At 43.8% G+C, this 24,038-nt stretch overlaps 1 protein-coding gene across 3 annotated transcripts; it reads right to left on the bottom strand.

Annotated features, from left to right (window-relative positions):
- Window positions 1-4,191: 4,191 nt before the first annotated feature.
- On the bottom strand, window positions 4,192-23,050 carry CEP20 (centrosomal protein 20). 3 transcript variants are annotated; one of them, XR_006963592.1, is made up of 6 exons: window positions 23,007-23,050; window positions 19,358-19,555; window positions 17,583-17,667; window positions 11,205-11,341; window positions 5,678-5,983; window positions 4,192-4,963 (listed from the first exon to the last, which is right to left on the bottom strand). XR_006963592.1 is itself a non-coding variant. In XM_047087596.1 (6 exons), the coding sequence occupies exons 1-5, from the start codon at window positions 23,032-23,034 to the stop codon at window positions 5,907-5,909; spliced, it is 525 nt and encodes a 174-aa protein (XP_046943552.1). In that variant the 5' UTR covers window positions 23,035-23,050; the 3' UTR covers window positions 4,192-4,963; window positions 5,873-5,906. The 3 variants fall into 3 exon arrangements, 2 of the variants coding, with proteins under 2 accessions (XP_046943552.1, XP_046943550.1); XM_047087596.1 differs by having other exon boundaries at window positions 5,873-5,983; XM_047087594.1 differs by having other exon boundaries at window positions 4,192-5,983.
- Window positions 23,051-24,038: the final 988 nt, after the last annotated feature.

Here is a 24,038-nt window from a genome sequence, read left to right as displayed (position 1 = left end):
ACCTGCTGCAGGGACTTGAGGCCCGTATGTGCCATTCGCTGACTGCCTGACCTTAGGCGAGTCACTTCCCTGCTCTGAGCCTCAGTCTCTGCAGCGGAAACATGGGTGTGTGTGTGTGTGTCGGGGAGGGTATATTTATGTAACTTGCAAGGTGTGAGTCAGGATGCAAAGAGAAAGTGGGTGCGACCCTGCCCTTGCAAGTTCCCAACTCTTCCTCCCCCGCCCAAGGAGTTCCTGCAAATGAAGAAGCTGCTTAAAACTTCACCCCTGCTCCCCTCTCTCGTAGGACCCCTCCCTCCCCTCCTCTGCCTGTGTCTGTCAATCTGCTCGTCTCTCTCCCATACTTCTGATGCAGTGACTCTCCATCACTCTTTCTTCCTGCCTTGCGGTCACTATGTATGTCTCTGTCTCTCACTTTCTCCTCTGTCTCCCTCTGCCTCTGGCCTGTGTCTCTCCCGACCTCTCCCGCGGTCTCTGGCTTTGTGTCTCTCCCAGACGTCTCCCACTGTCTCCCTCTATCTCTGGCCCTGCGTCTCTGGCTCCGGATCTCCGTCGCCGGCTCTCTCCCCGGCTCTCCGTCTTCTCCCGGGCTCCGTCGCCCGCACGCACACAGGCCATAAAAGGAAGCCGAGGCGGCGGGCTGGCCCCGCGCCAGGCCGGGGACCCGCGCGCCCCGCTCCCCGCCCCGCACGGGCCCCGGGTCCCCGGGCCGGTCCTCCCTCCGCGGGCGCGGCGGGGAGCGCTGGGCGGGCGACAACCCAAAAAGGGCAGGCGCGGGCGCCTTCCTGCAGGAATCCCCAGCGCCGCATACCAGCCCGGGGCTGCCCGCTCCCCCTGACTAAATATGGTGCGGAGCGGCCTCCCGGCGCGGCGGGCGCGGGGGAGGGCGCGCTGCCTCCGGCCGCTGCGACTGCGCCGCGCGGGCCCACGTGGGCCCCAGCTACTCCCAGCCACAGGGCTTGGGGAGGGGGTCGGAGGAGCTGGGAAGACCCCCCCCCCCGGGCTCCGGGCTTCGCACGCACCCCACCTAGGTCCACAACCCCTCCCTGGGTAACCGGATCGGATGGGGGAGGGAGCTTGACTGATCACCCCCATTTTGCAGGTGAGAAAACTGACGTCCCAGAGCAGCGAAGAGATTTGCCCAGGCTCCCGATGGGACTGGAGCCCACCGTTGCCATGATTCGCTTCCAGAAGGACTTTAAAGGGAAAGGGAGATGCCCAGGTGAATTGGCCTGCAGGCTAAAGACAGGTCTCCGAGGTTAGTGGCCGGTGCCCCCTTTGTAGCCGATCCGCCAGGAGCCATTCCTTTAACTGCTCCGTGCCTCAGCGTCCCTATCTGTGAGATGGGAAGAGCAGCAGTTATGCCCTGGCTGTTGGTAAACAGTCGGTGAGATGATCCATGTGAAACGGACATATTGTGCAGCTTCCTCTTAGCTATTATTCCCAGCCAACTTGAAACCACAGGCCTTGGGTGCCTGATGGCGAGGGCCGGCCTGTCCCCCCTCCAGCCACCCGGCTCCCCAGAGTATCTCAGACCCTCTTGATCACTTCCTCAGGCTCTCCTGCTTTCTGAAGCCTGCTGTCTCTCTATTCTGAAGCCACAGGATAGGCCGTGAACTGAGCCTGTGTTTTCTCAAGGCTTCTCAAGCACAGAGCGACAGAATCTTTGCCTCAACTACCTTACTGGGTTGTTAAACAGGACAACATATGTGAAGGCCTTATATAAAGCATTCCATACCTTTCTGGTACGTTCTACCAGTGCTCAGGGACAGTCATTCATTAAATATGTGTCCAGTGCCAAAGCTCAGATGTTTGAATCTTCAAAAGTGCATTGTTACAGTAATTAAAGCAAATGCCTGTTTTATTTCTCATGGCTCAAAAAGCCAGTTATTTTAAGATCAAGGGGGAAAAATACTTTTAAAAAAAGTGTTACTCTGAGAGCTGTCCAGTAAGTTTCCTTGGCTTGTCTTTTGTTTGAGGTGCTGTGTAAAGGGAGTTTCCATAAACTCATGAAACAAGATGGCAGAGGGGAAATTTCTCTCTCGGAGTCTTTTCCTTTTAGCAAAAAAGCTCAAAAATGTGATTGTCCCCCAGTTTTTAATGATATCAAAGATCGGGGTCAAGCATGGTTCACTCCTGCATGTGCCTCGCGACCTAATTATGTAGAAGGGTATCAGCGCTCAAGGCCTCCAGCCCAAGATGTGCACAGGACCGTGCCTTCTTGTGAATGAAGGGATGTCATTCCTGGCCACAAGCCTGGCTCGATTGCTCTTGCAAGAAGGCACTTCTGTTTCAGTCATGACGGCTCCACACTTCTCCAAGACAAGACCCCACGGCAGAGTGACTTGCGACACTCTTTCCTTCATCCATTTCCACCCATGGTGCCTTCGTACCTCCAGATTCTCTATCAGGAAGGCCCCTAAAATTCTCAAAAGGAGTTTTACAGTGCCTGCCCAAACGAGACACGCTCTTGACATACGATGCGGCAAATCATACTCCTTAGGACTTACCCAAACGAGTCGAAAGCTTACGTCCATGCTGCAGCCTGCACTTGGTTTATAGCAACTTTGTTCGGAATTGCCAAAACTTGGAAGCGACCAAGATGCTCTTCAGCAGGTGACTGGACAAACCGTGGAACACTGAGGTGATGCACTATTATTTGGTGCTAAAAAACAAACCAACTCTCAAGCCACGAAAACATGGAGGAATCTTAGGTGCATATTCCTACGTGAAAGGAGCTGGTCTGTAAAGACCAAACACTGCAGGATGCCAGATCTGACATTCTGAGAAAGGCAACACTATGAAGACGGTAAAAGACCTGGGGCTGCCAGGGCCTGGGCGGAGGGAGGATGAATGGGCAGAACACAGGACGTTTAGGGCAGTGAAAATACTGTGCATGATACTATAATGGTGGATACAGGTCATGATATATTTGTTCAGACCCACAGAATGAACAGCACCTTAAATGAATCCTAATGTAAACTATGGACTTTGAGGGAGAATGTGGTCAGTGTAGGTCCATCGATTGGAACAAACGTGCCACCCTGATGGGGGGGGGTGCTGCTAAAAATGGGGGAGGCTGCGAGTGTGGGGATAGGTGGCGTATGGAAACTCTGTGCACGTTATATTCAAGAAATAAGGTCTATTTTTTTTTAGAGGTAGTTTTACCTTTTATTTAAAAAACAAAAATTAATGAAGACCACACAATCCTTGCAGAACGGTTGTTACAAAAATCAAATACCCAAGTGGCTGGGGAGGATTGTCCTAAATGCCTTTAAAGGCATATTCTCACAAATGTTAATCCTTCGTGTACACTTGGCTTTAGGTTAAAGGAACACATCAAATTTTATATAATCATACAGGCATGCGAGTCATATACAAATGCATTCTTGCACATAATTATAAAGCTATTAGTTTACTCTATGCAAACATATATGCTAAGCTAAATTTATCATCTTCAAACACCACCTCTGTTCCTGCTGTTTTTTAACTGCCCAAGTTTTAGATTTCCACTTTTCCTAAATCCCTCTTCAGTCCCAATTCCCATCCTATTTTTGTGTAAATCCAAGTCTTCCCCTAAAACTTCTCTGTATTTCTGGAAGAGAACTTCTCCTTAACAACCCATGAAAACCACCAGCAGTGATGCAGATTTAGTTTTTTGAGTTAGAGGACAAGAGCTTGATGGTTCCTCTGTATTCAGATCTTTTTTTTTTTTTTTTGCTATCTCTGCCCATGCACCTTCTTCAACTACTGGCTTATAAATTAATTGACACGGTTCAAATATCCTGAGTATAAACATTTCTGGAGTACATTTTTCTCAACCTAAGGTCCTCTGTGGAAATCATAAAAATCTTAGCTTTTTGAAAATAGGTAGTCTTCCCTTTTTCCAAATATAAAAAAAGAGTGCTGCATATGCTCTTCTGAAGCCCTAAATGGCCACGTCCCCGGTTACAACACCGTCCCCACCAGCCCCCGGGGTGAAGAGTAAGTGTGGCAGGTGAGGTGGCTGATGGCAAGGGCACACGCGGGGCACAGCTCCCTCCCTTCACCCTCCACCCTCCACCCAGGCTGCCGGGGAGCCTGCAGGGGGAAGGGGGGACCTGGGGAGCCGCCTCCAACCATTCTTCCCGTCCTGGCGTCCACCTCTTGATGACCGAACAGGCACAGGAACAGCCTCTGCACAAAGACGAGTTGCTCCAGTATTTTTTATTAAATGACACATCGAAAGTATAAAAGTGGCCTGGGTACAAACAAATGACAGGACAATGCATACAAAAGCACTATCGACTACACGCGACAATTCTGTTCAGCTTCTATCGTGATGACTTTATATCAGTATCCAAAATGATAAAATCCAGAATTTTTTCTTAATCTAGTCCTGCATGATTGTAATTCCTGAGGTAAACTTAGCGTCCATTGCCAACATCCTTGCATGTAAACCAAGTCTTCTGAGAAGAATTCAGATATTCGTATCCCCACACCCAATACAACAGAATTCGTAACTGTTACCATAGATTACAGATTTAATTTTAAAAATGGAAATGAGCCCTGATGGCACTTCTCTATCTATGTAAGTAATTCTAGCTCGTCAATAGGCCCTCGCAAAATCCTCTCACTTGTCAAGTATGTCTTGAGGGGACTTCTTTAAACTTTTGGCACTCAGATAAAAATTCTTGGTTAAGGTGTAAGGACTGAACGCTGACCACCGCACAGAAAGTCAATAATAAGTGTCAGTAATTTCCACAGGCAGCACAGAGTCCGCACCCTGAAGAGGACGCCAGTTTTTCCAGCTCCAGCCATGATCACTTTCCCTGTGGAAAATGTTCAAGCTAAACGCGGTCGGTAAACGGGAGCCCGCGCAGTTCACGCCCAGAACACGCTTTGCGACTTGCGGCCGACCGGGCGCTATTGTAACAGGTGTTGTCAGGGATATCGGTCTGGAGACTCCACGTTATAAAAATGTCTGAATAAATATCAAAATAGCATTTTAGAGATCGCACACTAAGAGCTCTTACCGTTTTTTTTTTTTTTATTCCAAGAACGAAAAACTGGCATTTAATGAGATTTCCGGAGCCCGAGTAGGTAGTGGCAGCCCCTGGCGTAGCTCGCCTTGTAAGTGCACAGCTGAAGGCCACACGGAGGTTACACAATGCCATCTTTTAAAAAGTGCCTTCTGGTATTTCTCCTAAAGCCTGTCTCTTCATGCTTACTCCACATTCTTTATATAATGAAATAAACTCTTTGTTTTACTTACAGCAAAATTAAAAGAATTATTTCCCCCTCTTCCTTTTAATTAAATCTTCCAATAGAAGCCAAAATGGTCCAAGGAAAGAAAAAGTACATTGTTACCTAGTTTAACAGTTCAAATTTAGATAGTAATTCAGATATCTAAACCTAATTATAAATGGTTATCTGAAAAACCACTAATCATAAGGAAAAAAACAAAGTTCATAGAAAATATTTTCTGGCTTTAGTGTTCTTTTAAATGTTTTCTCAGAACATGAATGGATTTTTCTACAAATCCACCTAATTCCAGCCCGAAGGAAATTTAATTAATGTAACCTTGTTAAAGAGCAGAGCATATGGCTATAAAGGCCTGAACTTTTTTTTTTTTAAGAACATAGAGGTACTAATAAAATCCCTCTAGCTCTTACAAATTTAAAAAACTTTATCATACCTTCTGAAAACAGTATTTTTTTTCTCTTTCAAGTCAAATCCAAGAAGCTGGAAGCTACAAGTTAGTTTTTATTCACAAATGTAGTAAAACAGGAGGGGCTAAATGTTTTGCAGAAACTCGAATCTCTACAAAGTACAAACATTAGTGATATATTTTGGTAATGTTGGCAGAATAAATATGGTACTGAATACACACAATTTTAAGACAAAAGACGCCCCAGATGGAAATGTCATCTCTTTACTGCTTGAGAAACAAGAGGATCTTCAATATTATTAATACTCCCCTTCTCCTTTCTTAGGTGGTCATCTGAAATTAACAGAAACAAATGTCAGTACTTATCCCAAGTCAAAATAAGCAGTGTGCAGACATATCTACGTGTATTTTTGAATGCTGTATCTTGAATATTATAGGAGTTCTTTTTTTGAAAGAGATTTCAAATGTTTATTTTTGAGATACAAAGACAGAAAGAAGGAGGCAGGGAGGGGGAGAGAGAGAGAGAGAGAGAGAGAGAGAGAGAGAGAGAGAGAGATACAGAATCCGAAAGAGGCTCCAGGCTCCGAGCTGTCAGCACGGAGCCCAACAGTGGGCTTGAACTCGTGAACCACGAGATCATGACCTGACCTTAAGTCGGACGCTTAACTGACTGAGCCACCCAGGCGCCCCTGATACTGTAGGAGTTCTTCAGGTGACTTGGGACAAAGAAAGGAACTCACCATTTTTAAACCATTATTGAGGAAATCGGAAATGTTTAGTACTAAAGACTCACTCTTAAGGGTGGAACAGAGAGCATCCTGGAGTAAACCCATGGGTAAGTAGTAGTTATAAACTTCTCTTACACGATACGTAAGGAATGGAATTTGCAAGGACAGTGTTCAATGAGCATTTTGAAGGATGCCTAAATTCTTCAACTAAGAAGAACTTTGAAACTAAGTTCTACCTTTGAAACTAAGAACTAAGAAACTTTTCTTCAAACAGAAATGCCTCTCGGCAGCACCCTCTTGTGGCCAGAAAAAAAAACTAGCAGTTTACATCTTCCTACCCAAATCAGAAAAGTATCGCAGAAATTGTAGAAAATCTTCAGTCAAAAACACAACAGTAAAGCTCCAGGAAGAGTTCAGAAATGCCCAAGGCCCCAGTGACCACCCCCTGTGCTCTGGCAATAGAAGGGGCCCTAGTCACTTCTGCTGAATTTCTTTTGTCATGGAGGCAAAGGGGTAGAGGGCAGAAGTGTTCTAGATTAAAAGAATCAAATGCAACAAAAATGCAATGCAAAGACTAAATTCTGAGAATTGTGAAGAACTGAAAATATTCCCCAGACACTTTTTACAATGGAAAAACCCATTTTTATGACAACTAGATGACAAGAGAAAAAGAATACAAATCTAGGCAGTTGTTAGAAATATGCAATTTTAACACCACAAGCACATACTGGATTTTCTTTTCTTGATGCTTCTTTATTTTAATTTTTTTTTAGTGTTTATTTATTTTTGTGTGAGAGAGCGAGACAGAGACAGAGCGTGAGCAGGGAAGGGGCAGAGAGAGGGGGAGACAAAGAATCTGGAGCAGGCTCCAGGCTCCGAGCTGTTAGCACAGAGCCCGATGTGGGGCTCGAACCCACAAACCAGGAGATCATGACCTGAGCCGAAATCAAGAGTCTGACACTTAACCGACTGAGCCACCCAGGTGCTCCTGGATTTTCTAATTCTAAAGACAATTTGCTTCTACACCCATTCCCACTAGTCCACCACAGCTGATCACCCTCATAAAAAATGGGAGACTACTGGGCTGGATCACAGACGACTACCTCCCTCATTTTTAGGCAGCTTTGCTGGACAGAACAAAACTGAGGCCACAACCATTTCAGGTTTTCTAGAAAAGCACTGTAAAGAAATGAAGTTGTTATGCATGTACCTTACAGATGGGCTATCAAGCTCCGTTAATGATTTTCTCTGCTATGAGATATCTGGTTTTTTATTTATACCCAAAACTACTTTGCCTCCATATTTCAAGCACTAATACCAGCACCACTAATGAACTGGTTACCATTCCAAAGGTGAGAGTGTCTACATAAACCCTCTTTTTTTCAGCACTCTGAAAGCTCTGATAAAGGAAGTGCTTTCATGCTGGAATGCTTTAGTCTTGTGTTCAAATAAAAGAGAATTTCATTTTAAGTGTTTTATGTTTCAGTCGGATGAGCTTCTGTAGAGATCAGGTATTGTAATCTGAAGAATAATTATTTTCATGTCTCCATAACCTTGTCAATGTTGTCAAATCAAACACATTTCCATCAAACAGTAAGCTAGAATCCAGAAAGTAAACAGAATCCTCGAGTGTGCGACTGGGACACAATGCAATTTTGGGCTGATAATTCCTCACAAATCATTGCACAGGGGCGCCTGGGTGGCTCAGTCGGTTAAGCGTCCGACTTTGGCTCAGGTCATGATCTCGCAGTCTGTGAGTTCGAGCCCCGCGTAGGGTTCTGTGCTGACGGCTCAGAGCCTGGAGCCTGCTTCCGTTTCTGTGTCTCCCTCTCTCTCTGCCCCTCCCCCACTCATGCTCTGCCTCTCTCTCTCTCTCTCTCAAAAATAAACATTAAAAAAAATTTGTTTTTAATCATTGCACAAAGAGTTCATTGTTATCAAGAAAATTTTTGACGGTCAAGAAAAATAACTTGCAAAATCACGGTTCTTCTTTAGTTCAGCTGCCATCCTCATTTCTGAGCTTTCCACAGAGTAAGCGCCCAAAGGTTTACTCTAAGCGGAGTCTCTGAAGGCCCCAAAGGAACTAATGCACTCTCCTCCCTCTCCCTCTTTGGCTCGCCCGCGCTCGCTCGCTCTCTCCCTCCCTCCCTCTCTCTTCCACTCCCCAGCCCTCCCACCTCCCAGGTGTGAAGCCACAACTTGCTACTCTGTGACCCACATCTCAAAACAACAGAACTCAGTTAAGAAATACTCGGTTCCTTGTAACTTTGTTGTTAGCCATTAGCCATGAATGAGATCGATTAGAAAAAGCTTACAAGCGGGGCCACCACATGGATGGAGCTAGAAAAGATTATGCTAAGCGAAGTCAGTCAGAAGAGTAAATACTCTATGATTTCACTCCTATGTGGAATTTAAGAAACAAAACACACGAGCAGAGGGGGAAGAAAAGAGAGGCACCCCAAGAAAGAGACTCTTAACTAGAGAGAGCACACCGAAGGTCGCCAGAGGGGAGGCGGCTGGGGGTGGGGGAAAGAGGTGATGGGGATGAAGGAGGGCACCTGCGATGAGCACCAGGTGTTGTAGGCAAGTGCTGAATTACTACGTCGTACAACGGAAGAAAATAAAAATGAAAAGCTTGCAAGCCAGAAACGTGCTTTCTCCAGAGATTATTTTCCCTCATGGGAATGAAAATACCCGTGTCGCGGGTCTGCCGCGTGAGCGAGTGTTCATGTGTATAACATCCCCTGGTGGCAATTACACGGAGAAACTGCAATTATCGTACGCTCTCGGTAGGCACGTCACCTGGTAAAGCCGCTCTGGAGGGGAATCAGACAGTATCTACTACATTTTTAAAATTTTTTTTTTTTTTCAACGTTTATTTATTTTTGGGACAGAGAGAGAGACAGAGCATGAACGGGGGAGGGGCAGAGAGAGAGGGAGACACAGAATCGGAAACAGGCTCCAGGCTCTGAGCCATCAGCCCAGAGCCCGACGCGGGGCTCGAACTCCCGGACCGCGAGATCGTGACCTGGCTGAAGTCGGACGCTTAAACGACTGCGCCACCCAGGCGCCCCTCTACTACATTTTTTAGTACGTACATGCTCTGAACCAGCAACTGGACTTCTGGGCATCCGCACAAGACAAACACTTGTGTGGGCAGGAAGTAATTCTATACCGCTACATGGTAGAAGCCAAAAATTAAAAACATAACAGCACATCGGTAAAGAACGATTAGCAAAGCCACGCGATACTACACGAAGTTAAGAACGAGGTAGAAGGGGATGTCCACGTGCTGACAGGACAAGTGAAGAAAAGCCAACTGCAGGAGGACACGCACAGGAGCAGAATACATAAATCCACAGGAAACGGATCTCGAGGGAGACCTGCCGACCTGCTAACGGGGGGCCTTCCCTCCGTGGAAGGGAGGGAAAGTGGGGAGTCGGCCGAGACAAGACGGAAGAGATGAAAGGGAAGTTTACACTGTATTATCTGAACGTTTCGACATTTACTCACGTAATTGTTTTAAGTACTTGCCGGCCAGCAGGCACTCATGACAGTTCCTCACAAACCCCGAAAAGTGTACAAGAAGGGCACGGAGGGATGCCGACTCGGCTAAAAATGATCAGCTGCAGGCTTCAGAGGAGTCACCTAACTTCTCAGGGTCAGTTTGCTCAAGCGTAAAGTAAGGAGGTGGGATGATTTCTTTTTCAACGGTCTATTAGCTCAGCATTCTAAGATAATGGATAACTCGTAGTGAAATCAGAAATCACCTCTTCAAGAGGTCGCCTTGCCTCACAAATACTTCACTTTCAGATCCGAGGAGACACAGCAAGCATTTGGCATGATCAATACTGCTCACAGCAGCTTAAGAAAACTACCAAGGGCGATCTGTATTTCAGAGGTTTCTACAAGTTTCTTTCCACATTCCAGGGCTATAGCTGTTCTGTTAATCTGCTGCCTGAGCCCCACCTATGACCGGCCTTAGAAAGAGGTCAACTCGACCGAAGCTGGAAAGGAGGAGCTAATAAACCACTCAGTTCAGATTAGCAAAATGACAGCCTATTGCTGATGTGAACAAAACAACAGAAAGCTCATTTGAAGAGGGAGCATTCTGAAAGAAACCGAGGCTGTCCTCCTAAGAATTCGTTATTTATAGGTAGCTGCCAGTCTTCCACAAACAGTATTCTAAAAATGCAAAGTGGGGGAGGGGGCGCCTGGGTGGTTCAGTCAGTCTGACTTGGCTCAGGTCATGACCTCGCAGCTTGTGGGTTCGGGTCCCAAGTCGGGCTGTGTGCTGACAGCTCGGAGCGCAGAGCCTGTTTCGGATTCTGTGTCTCCCTCTCTCTCCGCCCCTCCCCCACTCATGCTGTCTGTCTGTCTCTCTCTCTCTCAAAAATAAATAAACATTAAAAAAATTTTTTTAAATAAAAATGCAAAGGGTACAGAAACATGTGGCTTCTCTATCTGTAAGCAGAGATCTTTCCTCACTTTTCGGGGGGGGAAGTGATGATTTGATAAAATGCTATTTGTTCAGTATACCAATAATCTAACCTGCTCCAAAGAGTACAAATCTATGTGAAAATCAGGTTTTTCCAAACTTCTGTATAGAAATAATATCTGAGAATTTTGTCCAGTCATTCCCCTCCAGATTCTCCTACCAAAAAGCATTTTGTTTTTAGGATGATAAGTAACACAGACCAAAACTGTATTAAGTGTAAGTAGAATTAAACTATGACTCAAAAGCTCAAGAAAAACTACTCCAGAGAGAAATATTTAAGAAAATATACGTGCTGACAGCAAAATGATGAATTTCAGGAAATTCATACCCCTTTGCCTTCTTCCGCTAGGTTGTCTGCCAAGATCTGGGTTTGGAGGCTGAAGTGAAGACCCTCTCGAAAATGGATTTTGGAGGTCCTCCTTAGTTCCGTGCAAGAAATGAGCTAAAATTCCATATAAAAGAGGTCTATAGCAGGAAGAAAACCACAATCAGTTAAAATTATAGATACAGGAAAAGCTTAAAACAAACCTCTATGTTTATGTTTATTTTGAGAGAAAGCGAGCATGCACGCACAGAGGAGAGGGACAGAGGGAAAGAGAGAATCCCAAGCAGGCTCCACGCTCAGCACAGACCCCGACTCGGGGCTCATCTCATAACCATGAGATCACAACCTGAACTGAACTCAAGGTTGGGCGCTCAACCGAGCCATCTAGGCGCCCCCAAAACTCTACTCTAAGGCAGCCTCTGCCACCTGAATGGCCAGGTAATTCTCTATACTTAAAGAAGATGCAGGGTTACTATCCAAATCACAAACTATTCATGCTTTTTTAAATTTAAGAGTACCATTTGGGGTACCTGGGCGGCTCAGTCAGTTACGTGTCTGACTTCGGCTCAGGTCATGATCTCACGGTTTGTGAGTTCGAGCCCCACATCGGGCTCTGTGCTGACAGCTCAGAGCCTGGAGCCTGCTTCAGATTCTGTGTCTCCCCCCCTCTCTCCCCCTCCCATGCTCATACTCTGTCTCTCTCTGTGTCTTAATAATAAACATTTAAAAAAATATTTAAATTTAAGAGTACCATTTAACTCGAAAGACAATTTAAAAATCCAGAGAACCCACGTTACCAACTTAAACATCAACTAAACTGAAATGCAAAGTCAAACAATACACAGGAATTCAGCTTTTCAACTTTAAAGTCCAGTGTAAGACTTCCCAGTACCTAGCACTGTCTGAATACAACAGATATTCAGGAAACGCTGGATGAATAAATCCTTGTCAAATTAGGTCATATGTCTCAAGAGCCAGGCTGCCTGGGTTCAAATCCTGGATTTACCACTTGACCTCAACAAGATTCTTAATGTCCCCAGCCTCTTAAATGTTTTTTCCTCTACAAATGAGGATAAGTGTAGTCCTTACCTCCTAGGGTTATTGTGGACTAAATGAGTTCATAAATGTCAAGGGTTTAAAACCATGCCTGGCACATATTAAATGGCATATAAATGTCAGCTGTTCAGGAGTCAGGTAAGAACTAATATTTAATAAGCTATTTGTAGGGCAGGCAGTTTAAAGAAAAAGTGATTTTTACAGTTTCCAAATCACTCTCCATTCTATCTTCGCCCTGTAGATGTCATAATCATCATCCCCAATTTATACGTGAGAAAACCATGGCTCAGGGAAGATATGCTGGAGATTTCTTAAATTTTTTGTAATGTTTTTATTTATTTTTGAGCCAGAGAGAGACAGAGCATGAGCAGGGGATGGGCAGAGAGAGAGGGAGACACGGAATCCGATGCAGGCTCCAGGCTCTGAGCTGTCAGCACAGAGCCTGACACAGGGCTCAAACCCACAGACTGTGAGATCATGACCTGAGCCGAAATCGGACGCTTAATGGACTGAGCCACCCAGGCGCCCCTGGAGATTCCTTAGATAGTAAGTAAACAAACTTTCCAGTTGAATCCCAAGTCCCATACTCTTTGCATTACAATATACTGCTCAGAGATGTACCCGAGCATCCCTGCACAAACGGAAGCTATGCGGCTGACGATGGGAGAGACAGAAGCACACCAGAAACGTTTCCAATCTCATCACTGAAAATACAACTTAACTGAGTTTTTGGGGACAACTATTTAGTAGCTGGTGTGATAGCTTAAAGTATGACATTCCTTTCCCTCCAAAAGGTGGGGCCTAACTGCCTTCTCCTGGAGTGTGGGCTCAAGTCACTTCTTTGAACCTAAAAACGTATTAAATGAGAGTGCTGTGCAACTTCCAAGACTGGGTCACAAACCACCGTGCCCCTCAGCTTCCTCCTTGCCTTCTCTGCTGGGTCACCACGTCATAAGGACATTCAAGCTGTCCTAGGGAATGGTACACATGGAAGGAATGGAGTCTCGTGCAAGCAGCCATGTGAGTGAGCCACACAGAAGGGGATCCTCCAGCCCTAGCCACGTCTCCAGACGACGACGTCCCTGGCTACCCTTTAAGCGGATCTCCTGAGAAATGCCCCACTAGCCCCACCCAGAGATTTCTGACCACAGATAATGAATGTTCGTTGTTACAAGCCACCAAATCCTGGGGCAGTGTGTTACGCAGCAATAAGTAACTCCTTGCATGCCAACTGTTTCATAACACAAGGAAAGGAGGAAAGTAAGTTTCTCTATTTAAGATGCCTCAACTCTTATGAAAGGAATATATCTTACAATCCAGGAACATAAAATAGGTCTTTTCGTTTATTTTAAACCAATGTGTCCCAAAGAGCTAATTGGTTCAAGAAGATTTTTAAATTTAAACAATCTTGTTCTTAACATCAATAAAGTTTTTAAGATTTAAAATTTTAAGATTCAGATATTTTTAAATGTTATTAGAAAACAAAAAACTAGTATATTTAATCCACACATTCACGGATACTAAGATTTTTTAAAAAATAAAAGTTAAGGGGCGCCTGGGTGGCTCAGTCAGTTGAGCGACCGACTTCGGCTCAGGTCATGATCTCACAGCTCGTGAGTTAGAACCCCGCTCTGTGCTGACAGCTCGGAGCCTGGAGCCTGCTTCGGATTCTGCACCTCCCTCTCTCTGCCCCAACCCACTCACATTTTGTCTCTGTCTCTCTCAAAAATAAATAAACATTAAAAAAAAAATTTATAAAAAAAATACAAGTTAAAAAAGGAGAATATTTTTTCAGGTTCGGCCTTACAATACTTTATTTGCAATGTTAAAACACAGAAACTCTGAAAACTAGTCTTCCTCATAAATTTGGCAAACTCATTCGGTGGCATGGCTTGACCTAACATAAGGCTATTTTAGACTTTATCCTACTTTGTGTGCAAATTCTTAAGTTTCTCTGAAACATATGAATGTGTTTGTGGAAAACTACTTTACACTCACACTGGCACATGTATCTAGTATGTGGTGTACTTACCATTTTACCTTTTTTCCCCCAGCTCTACTGACGTATAACTGAGAAATAAAATTGTAAGGTATTTAAACTATATAAGGTGATAACTTGATATTTATGTGTATACATGTATATATATACACACACACGGCAAAGGAATTCTCCTCAGCGAATTAAGTAACATATCCATCATCTCACACACTTACTTTTGTCAATGTGTGTGTTACTTTTGTGGGTGAGAAAATTTCAATCTTACAATCCATATTACTTTTTAAAATCTGAAAACTTCACAACAGAAGTGTTTTTAAACAAAGCAGTAACTGTCTTTCAGAAAGCAAACTGCTGGCAGTTTGAAGTGTAAGTTGGCAAAGAAAGTGACTAGAGACAGAGAAAGCAGACGGCTTCTCAACAACACAGCGTGGGGCAGCGGGAGTGGATGGGAGATACCGCAGAGGTAGAAGGGATGCGATGTGCAAAGTGACTGGTGGAGAAAGGAGCTGGAGCCACAAACATAAATGGACTCTGAGTTTAAGACCCAAATGGCTACATGAGGAACCTACGAGGGGGGTTTAAGGAGATGAAAACAGCAGATTTAATTTTTGGACACGGTGAGTTTAAGATGCCAGCAGAAACGTGGGCCCACAACTTAGGGCATGTGTTTGATTTAAAGTGGAGTCACAGCTCAGAGGCACCATTAAAGACTCAGGCATACTCAGAAAAGTGGGCGAGGGGACAAGATGAAAAGTTTTGTTAAGGACAAAACCTGAGTGGTCACAATTTAAAGGAAGCCTAAAAGAGCCAATGAAGAAATTGAGAACACTGTTAGGGAAAGAAAAACTTAGACAGTAAAGGTCATAAAAGACAAATGACAATAGGTGTTTTAAGGGAGAAGAGTCAGTATTACAAAATGCCACAGAAACTCCAGTGAAACTGAGCTTCTCAAATTGGAAATACACAATATACAGCCACTCTTGGGGCCGGGGCCTTGGGACAAAGTACAGGGTAAAGGTGGAGTATGATCCTAGAACATTCATTGTGCAAAGACTTGTGGGAAAGTTCAATTTAATTGGTATGTCCTTTATAACATTTTTATGGTAGAACAATTATATCATGAAGTAGAAAGAGAAAAATTCAATAAAGTTTTTGAAAGAGAAAACATAAGATTTCAAAGAAATTTCTTGCTAATGGAAAGGCTGCTTTGAGCCATGTCCCCTGGCCTCCTACGTACATTCTATTTTTATTTTATTTTATATTTTATTTCATTTTATTTTATTTTAATTTAATTTTATTTTATTTTTGCCATTCAGGGATTCTCTGGGAAAAGTTTAAGCAACTCTGAAGTAAGAAAAGAACCAAGAAACTACTCAAAAGTGGTCACCCTTCCTTTCAAAGGCAGAGTTTCAGTATAAATGGTGATAGGAGAATTTAACATGCAGAGAGGGCAAAAGAGGGGACAGTAACAAAATGAAAACAGAGGGTTGGTTTTCACTAAGTTCAATGGTCAAAACAAGTTGATTGGGTTTTGGGGGGATCCTAAGTTGAAGTGAAGGAAATAATCGGGAGGAAGAGTTCAGCGTGAGTAAGGAAACAAGTGATAAAAGACAGTCTCAGATGGGAAATAAAAGTGGGTGGGTGGGGTATGGACCAAGAAACCAAGAAACGTGACCCTTAGCAGGACTGTTGCTCAGTCCTCTGAAACCACGGGAATTTTAGCTCCAGGGAGCAGACGCCTTATCTTGTTTATTGCTACACACCTTGGATTTGGTGCAGTGTTAAACACACACTCGAACCAAATAAATACCTGCTGAGTTAAAACGAAATAAAACCACCACTATGTGATTATGACTCCAATATACCACTATCTAAAAATTTATTTTTAAGTTTTTATTTTAAAAAAAGTTATTAAAAAAAGTTCTTGGCACAAAAATAGACACTCAGATCAACGGAACAGAATAGAGAACCCAGAAATGGACCCACAAATGTATGGGCAACTCATCTTTGACAAAGCAGGAAAGAATATCCAGTGAAATAAAGACAGTCTCTTCAGCAAGTGGTGCTGGGAAAACTGGACAGCGACACGCAGAAGAATGAACCTGGACAACTTTCTTACACCAGACACAAAAATAAACTCAAAATGGATGAAAGACCTCAATGTAAGACAGGAAGCCATCAAAATCCTCGAGGAGAAAGCAGGCAAAAACTTCTCTGACCCTGGCCACAGCAACTTCTTACTCAACACGTCTCTGGGAGCAGGGAAACCAAAGCAAAATGAACTACTGAGACCTCATCAAAATAAAAAGCTTCTGTACAGTGAAGCAAACAATCAGCAAAACTAAAAGGCAACTGATGGAATGGGAGAAGATATTTGCAAATGACATATCAGATAAAGGGTTAGTATCCAAAATCCATACAGAACTTATCAAACTCAATACCCAAAAAATAAATAATCCACTGAAGAAATTGGACAATGAATAGACACTTCTCCAAAGAAGACACCCAGATGTCCAACCAACACATGAAAAAATGCTCCACATCACTCATCATCACTGAAATATAAATCAACACCACACTGAGATACCACCTTACACCTGTCAGAAAGGCTGACATCAACAACTTAGGCAACAACAGATGTTGATAAGGATGCAGAGAAAAGAGGATCTCTTTTGTACTGCTGGTGGGAATGCAAACTGGTGCAGCCACCCTGGAAAGCAGTGTGGAGATTCTTTGAAAAATTAAAAAGAGAATTACCCTACGACCCAGCAATGGCACTACTAGGTATTTATCCAAGGGACACAGGTGTGCTGTTTCGAAGGGACACATGCACCCCCATGTTTATAGCAGCACTATCAACAATAGCCAAAGTACAGAAAGAGCCCAAATGTCCACTGATGGATGGATAAAGAAGATGTGGCATATATATAAAACGGAGTATTACTCGGCGATCAAAAAGAATGAAATCTTGCCATCTGCAACTACGTGGAAGGAATTGGAGGGTATTATGCTAAGCGAAATTAGTCACAGAAAGACAAATATCATATGACTTCACTCATACGAGGACTTTCAGATACAAAACAGATGAACATAAGGGAAGGGAAGCAAAAATAATATAAAAACAGGGAGGGGGACAAAACAGAAGAGACTCTGAAATATAGAGAACAAACTGAGGGTTGCTGGAGCGGCTGTGGGAGGGGGGATGGGCTCAGTGGGCAAGGGGCTTAAGGAATCTACTCCTGAAATCATTGTTGCTTCATGTGTTAACTAACTTGAATATAAATTATAAAAAAATAAATAAATTATAGAAAAAAAAAAGTTCTTACATTGTGTTATCCTTTGATTCTTCAAATACATTTAGTTCCCGAATGAGAAACTGTCTGTCCAATGGTACTACAGGCTGACCAGATTCTGGAGGAAAAATCAGGTGTCTTTATTCATCTAAAAAGCACATATGATTTTGATAAGAACCACTCACCAGGTATACAGACTTCTCAGATTTTCAGTAGGCGAGGCAAAATGGCACAGCCACTTTGGAAACGGGTTGAGCCATTCCTTACAAAGGTGAGCATGTACTTACCACACACAACCTTGCAATCCCACTCTTAGCTCTTTACTCAAGAGAAACGAAAGCTTACTTTCACACAGAAACTTGTGTGTGAATGTTTATGGCAGCTTGATAATTGCCAAAAACTACAAACCACTGGCGATAATGGATAAAATCGGCACAGCCATACAAATGAGTGCTATTCAGGGGGAAAAAAACCCAACACAGCTGAATCTCAAATGCATTATGCTAAGTGAAAGGAAGCGGACTCAAAAGGCTACTTCCTGAATGGGTTCATTTCTATAACATTCTGGAAAAGGCAAATGACAGGTACAGAAAACAACAGATCAGTGGTTGCTAGGGGTGGGGGTAGACAAAGAAGTTGACCACAACAGGGCAGAGAATTTTTTGAGGTGATAAAAATACTCTACATCGAGACTGTAACTGAGGTGGTAGTTACAAAACTATGCATTTGGTAAAATTCATCGCAGTGTATACTGAAAAAGGTATATTGTACTGTTAACTATACCTCAGTTTTTGAACAAAGCCGAGACACTTAATATGAAACTTAAAATGATGGTTACCATATTTCATTTTAGGGAAGCCCAAGTCCAAGACCGCATTCATTCTATTTTCACAATTTTCTTCTTTTCTGAGTACTAATAGTATTATGTAGCCATCTGTAACAAACTGAGGAAAGTGGCTACTGATACTGAAGATCCTTAGACCACGAAAAATCCTGGTCTTTATTCAGTTAAGGTATATGCTTAACATTAAATAAGACATCTAGAATATCAATAAAGGGGCTGTTAAATCAAAGTTCCAGCATCTCAAAGAACTCATTCTCTCTTCCAAAATCTACTTCATGGTTTCTTTTCTTTAATGAGAGGTGAAACAATCTTAAAGCACAGAGCAAACCTTAAACAAGGCCATGAAATGATACAGGTGCAATCCTTCCAATCCCATTTCTCCCTCAGCCCAGAGGAAAGTCTTGACAACCGTGCATTCCTTTCAGTTCTTTACTTTCTTCACAAATAAAATTTAACAGACAAATGTCTCTTCAACTGTCCATCTCCTCCCCCCAATACCAAGGTTAACCCCCAATAGGGAAGTAAACTCCTTCCTAATCCATTTTAAATATCATGCTTTTACACACATTTGCATATATCCCTCACCTATAATAGTAGCAGTATTTTAAAGTTTTATCTCTAGTGCTTCATATTTTTTAACAAAAACTATATACATCAAAACTGTATTTTTAAAGTATATCTATAGAAAAAAGCTAGCAGCAAACAAAATGCCAACAACTGCTTATTCTCAGTATCAGGCGATTTTTCAAAGGGTGCACCTAGTGTTTATTTATTTTCCCCTACAATACAGTAAGCCCCGTGAGAACTTGTTCAAGCTATGGAAAGAACCCATGAGATGTTTATGTCCCTGTCACTCAGATGACACTGTGGTAATGGAATCGGATTTCCAGCGTAAACATTTTCTGAGAATTGAGGGCAGGGAAAAAGCAGATGTTGTTTCAGGTAAGTAACAATAACCTCTTACCTGATATGAGGACAGATGCTGTATACTTATATTTGTTGAATTCCAAATACTCCCGAATTAATTCATTAATTAGAAGGTTTTCATGAGACAACGGCGGTCGGGGTTCACTTTCATCATTCAGGGCATTGAAAACTTCAGCTCGGATCCTTGCTTTTAAATGCCCTAATACTCCTCTTTTCTCCAAGGTGTCCTTTAAAACTGTTAAATATAAAATATTATGTTTCAATTATAGAACAAATTTGGTCATTCTTTTTTTTTTTTTTTTTAAGTAATCTCTACATCAACATGGAGCTCAAACTCATTCAAACTCTTGAGATCAAGAGTCGCACACTCCACCAACTGAGCCAGCCAGGCACCCCTCAATTCTTAGGCATACTTGGAAGAAAAATGTGTACCTAGTAAAGTGGCCTAATACCCACTGTTTCGATCTAAACAACGTGCTAAATGGAAGTTATCCAATTAGCTACCACAATTCATGTTTGTAATAAAAATATAAAGTTCTCAAGTTGCAATGATTTGCTATTTTAATATATTTAAGCAAACTCAAGTTTATCTTTCTAACATCATCACTGTCAGTAGCTATAGTCTGGTATGCATCTTTAGTGAGGGAGGAAAAGGGAGCATAGAATTAGCTCACCGGAGCCTGAAATTAACCCTTACTGTCTCGTATGTCTTCAAGAGTGTTTAGCACTGCAGATAGGTTCTATATGTCACGAAAATCTCTGGTGTAGAAAGATGATTAAAGACAATGAATGCATTCCATAAAAGGAAGGAATATGTTGTCTTTTGATAAAAACCTATGCTATCCAGAACCCTTGGGGAATGGCCCATTCAGAGCAAAAAGGTATTTTGGGTTTGTTTTTTTTTAAGACACAAGTTAATTTCCTAAAAAACAACAGGATTCTGAAATTATAAGCCTAGTTAGAAATCTAACACGTAGATTGGCCTAGTTAGAAATCTATCACTGCCACCTTGAGACATCGGGGATATATATGTTGAGTGTAATCTAACTTCTTGAGGAGCAAGGGTCGGATTGCTGTATCAGTTATGATAATGAGATTTAACTATAAATGTTAGTATAGATACTGACGGGCACCGGGCTGAATTGGCATCATTCCTTGCAGTGATCTGGAACCTTCTTCGTTCACATTGTCCCTCAAGGCTAAGTTACAAACCCAGACAATCAACACCTCTCACCCACAGTGCCTAGAACACAGTAAGAGCTCAAAAACTCTACCTGGGAGCATTATAATACAGGGTGTAATAAACATAGTTTAATACATACTGTGCCCTACCCAAGGCACCAAATAAGTACATCAACATAAAGAAAAACTCATAAACAGAGCCCAAAGAACTTATCCATTTGTCACAAAATTCCTTTAAAGCTTTATTATACAACAACAAAAACCTGGGTCTTAGGATTCCATTACAGAGATACAATCTAGACTGAATTTTAACCTTTCTTGCTCCTTGTTTTTAAATCATCCCTTCAACCTATTTGGCAGGTATGCAAGTACAGTTATCACCCAATCAGACTTTGTAACAGGCCCATAAAAGGAAGGTCCAGCCTTATCACAGTCTTGGGATCATAACCGAACCCGTTCTTTAACTCCATCTTTGGAAGTAGATGGGAGAGTTTTCGCTGGCCAGGATCCTGTCCCAAAGGCTGTATGTGCACACAGCACAGCCTCAAACTCAGCAGAGAAATGCGAATTAATGAAGCTGGAGTTAGGAAATCTAGGCTGTCCGTCTCATCGCCAGCTCACGCCTCAGTTGCCCTCTCCAACATGATGAGCTCCACCTCTCGGAGGCAGAACCAAGGGAGATGCAAAGATGTGCAAGCTTCAAAAAGGCACAAGTCCATACAATGTACGATAACTGACTGGGAAACATATTGTCACTGAGATTCTCTTCAACACAGAGCATATTCAGAACTGGGCAATGCAGAAAACACATAAAGGGCTCCCTAGATCTGTGAAGGACACTCACTCCTAAACCCCAGAGTTACATCTTCTTTTGGGGTTCTGTATTATTTTGCCCTTCCTGCTATTTATTATGTTTAAAACACGGGGCTATAACAACTTCAGAAAGAGGTTCTTAACTTGCCTTAATATCCCAAAATACCTTTATTTTTTTTTTAAGTTTATTTATTTGGGGGGGGGGGGGAGAGAGAGCGCATGAGCAGGAGAGGGGCAGGGAGAGAGGATCCCAAGCAGGCTCCCCACGGTCAGCGCAGGGCCCCCACGTGGGGCTCCAACTCGCAACCGCAGGATCGTGACCTGAGCCTAAATCAAGAGTGGGTGGCTTAACCAACTGAGCCACCCAGGTGCCCCCCTCCCCAAAGTATCTTTAAATCCTCTGAAGAGGAGCGCCTGGGTGGCTCAGTGGGTTAAGCCTCTGACTCTTGATTTAGGCTCAGGTCACGATCTCGTGTGAGTTCGAGCCCTGGCATCGGGCTCCGTGGTGGCAGTGCAAAGCCTACTTGGGATTCTGTCCCTCTCCCTCTCAAAATAAATACATAAACTGAAAAAAATCTTTAAAAAAAAAAAAAGATAAATCCTCTGGAGCTGATGCAATATCACATGTGTTATGTATTCCCTGCGGGGAGTGAGATCGGATTCCCGTGAACTCTGTTCTTGTGGATAAAAGCATGCCTTTTCCAGGACTGTTCACCAGCCCAGCGCCCAAACACACATTTACGTCAATGCTTCCAGCATCCTCTTCTCAAAGGGATTCAACCCCTCCCTGCCAAATCTTTAAGAATTACTGATTTGGATCCCAAGTTCCCTGAAAACTCAACTGGTTTTATTAACTGGGTAGCAGTATCACCCAGGGATTAAGACCTGGCCTTCAGGTGCGGCTGATCTAGGCTCTCGCACTGGGCCTCCTAGCTAAGGCGCTTTGCGCGAGCTATTTCACCTCTCGGCACCTTTATTTCCCAGTCTATAAAATGGGCATGAGATTGTGACACAGGATCTATTATGCAATACTGGGATTGGGTAGTGCTTGACATTTAAGGCTCTGTCGCTTGTAACTATAACTACTATTATTTGTCTGGACATCCGATCACACAAAATCAACGGTGAACAAACGTTTGCAGCTTAATCGACTCGCACCTTTGTGGAACTCTGTTGAAAACTCCTGGAGAATGGCCAGGCAGCTTCCCAGCGCCAGTTTTTCCCCATGGAGAGCGGGACGCACCTCACAGGTGGCTGCAAGGATTCAGTGACAACTGAGCTAAGGGTTTGGGACTGTACCTAACCCCAATAAATGGCTGTGGGTACTGTCATCACTCAGTCCCACATGAAGGAAGTGGCCCAAAGCTTCGGCCCGAGAGCGATCTCACAAATGCGCCCAGAGGCCCAACGTGCAGGACTGCAGGCCCCTCGGGCACATGAGGGTCCCGCAGCTCCTGCTCCAGCTCAAAGCCGATTCCAAAACTGCCCCAGTGCGACCGCTTCCCTCACACAGGGCCCGGGCGCAGCGGCCGCCACACCAGCCGGACGTTCTGCCGACCCTAACGCCGCAGAACGAGCCCCGCGCCCCCGGAAAGCCGGACTGTGTTTCGCGCGCGCTCCTTTCGCTCCATCCTTTTCACAAGAGGAAGGCCAGACGCCTTTCACCCGGCAAACGGCCCACGCGCACTCACCAGCCTTGAGCTCGGCGACAGTCGCCATCTTTCAACCGCCGTCAGGGGCGCGCCTCGGCTGTGCGCACGCGCAGCTCCGCCCCTCTCTGCGGCATGGTCTACAGCCAATAGGTGCGCCGCTCTCGCTACACTCGGTCCCACCCCTTTCAGTTTTCTGTCTCCGGGGTTGGTCGGGTGGTGACTCTCCGGAGGGATTTCACCAATCAGCGAGCTCTCTAGGTGCTGCGGGAGGAGGGAGGAGGAGTCAGGACTAAGATCCTTTACCTTTGCGTGCCACTGGCACTTCAGTTGACTAATATTTCCGACGTGTCCCCAGTGCTCGTCTCTGCAGCCTCAGGGACTAATTGTCAATGGTTACCATGTGTTGAGCCTGTGGTTCTCAAACTTGAGAGTGTCTGAGAATCACCTTGAAGACTTGTTAAAGGGCCCCACTCCTGAGGTTGCTGATTTAGTCAATCTAGGATAATATCCGAAAACTGCTTTTCTAACGAGTTCTCAGTTCTCAGGTGACGGGGATGCTGCTGGCCTGGGGATCACACCTTGAGAACCCCTGTATTAAGTACTTACTAGGAGTCTGACAGTGTGCTAAATCTTACACACTTTGGCTCATTGATTTCTCTACTAATTACTCCCATTTTACAAAGGAGGCAACTGAGTCTTTGATAACTGATGAGGCTTACCCAAGATCACCAGCAAATGGAGGTGATTGGAATCCAGGCCTCTTGCTTTTCTAGGCCTGTTCTCTTCCACTGACACTTAATACTGGGTAGTACACATGAGGAGTCCAAGAGCTATCTGTGAATAATTGATGAACGAATAAACTCAACCATCCCAGTTTTGTACCCAAAACAGTGGGAGGTTCTGTGATTCCAGTTAGGAATCCAATTCTGTGCTTCCTTCCATTGCCAGGAAGGCCAGCATCTGTGACTTAGATCATAGAACAGTGCTCTTTATTTTTTTTTTTAATTTTTTTTCAACGTTTATTTATTTTTGGGACAGAGAGAGACAGAGCATGAATGGGGGAGGGGCAGA

The sequence above is a fragment of the Lynx rufus genome, unplaced genomic scaffold, assembly GCF_022079265.1.
Source record: "Lynx rufus isolate CCGP_SWC_20201006 ecotype Redwood Valley unplaced genomic scaffold, mLynRuf1.p SCAF_23, whole genome shotgun sequence".
NCBI classification, from domain to species: Eukaryota; Metazoa; Chordata; class Mammalia; order Carnivora; family Felidae; genus Lynx; species Lynx rufus.
Note: the sequence above shows the minus strand (reverse complement) of the source record. Positions and strands in the feature narration are given on the sequence as shown.

Coding starts and splice junctions, on each gene's coding strand:
- CEP20 (XM_047087594.1), bottom strand. CDS start 23,034: ATGGCGACTGTCGCCGAGCTCAAGGCTG. Junction 11,342..17,582: donor GAATCAAAGGATAACACAAT/GTAAGAACTTTT, acceptor TTCCTGCTATAG/ACCTCTTTTATATGGAATTT. Junction 5,984..11,204: donor TAGCGGAAGAAGGCAAAGGG/GTATGAATTTCC, acceptor TGTTAATTTCAG/ATGACCACCTAAGAAAGGAG.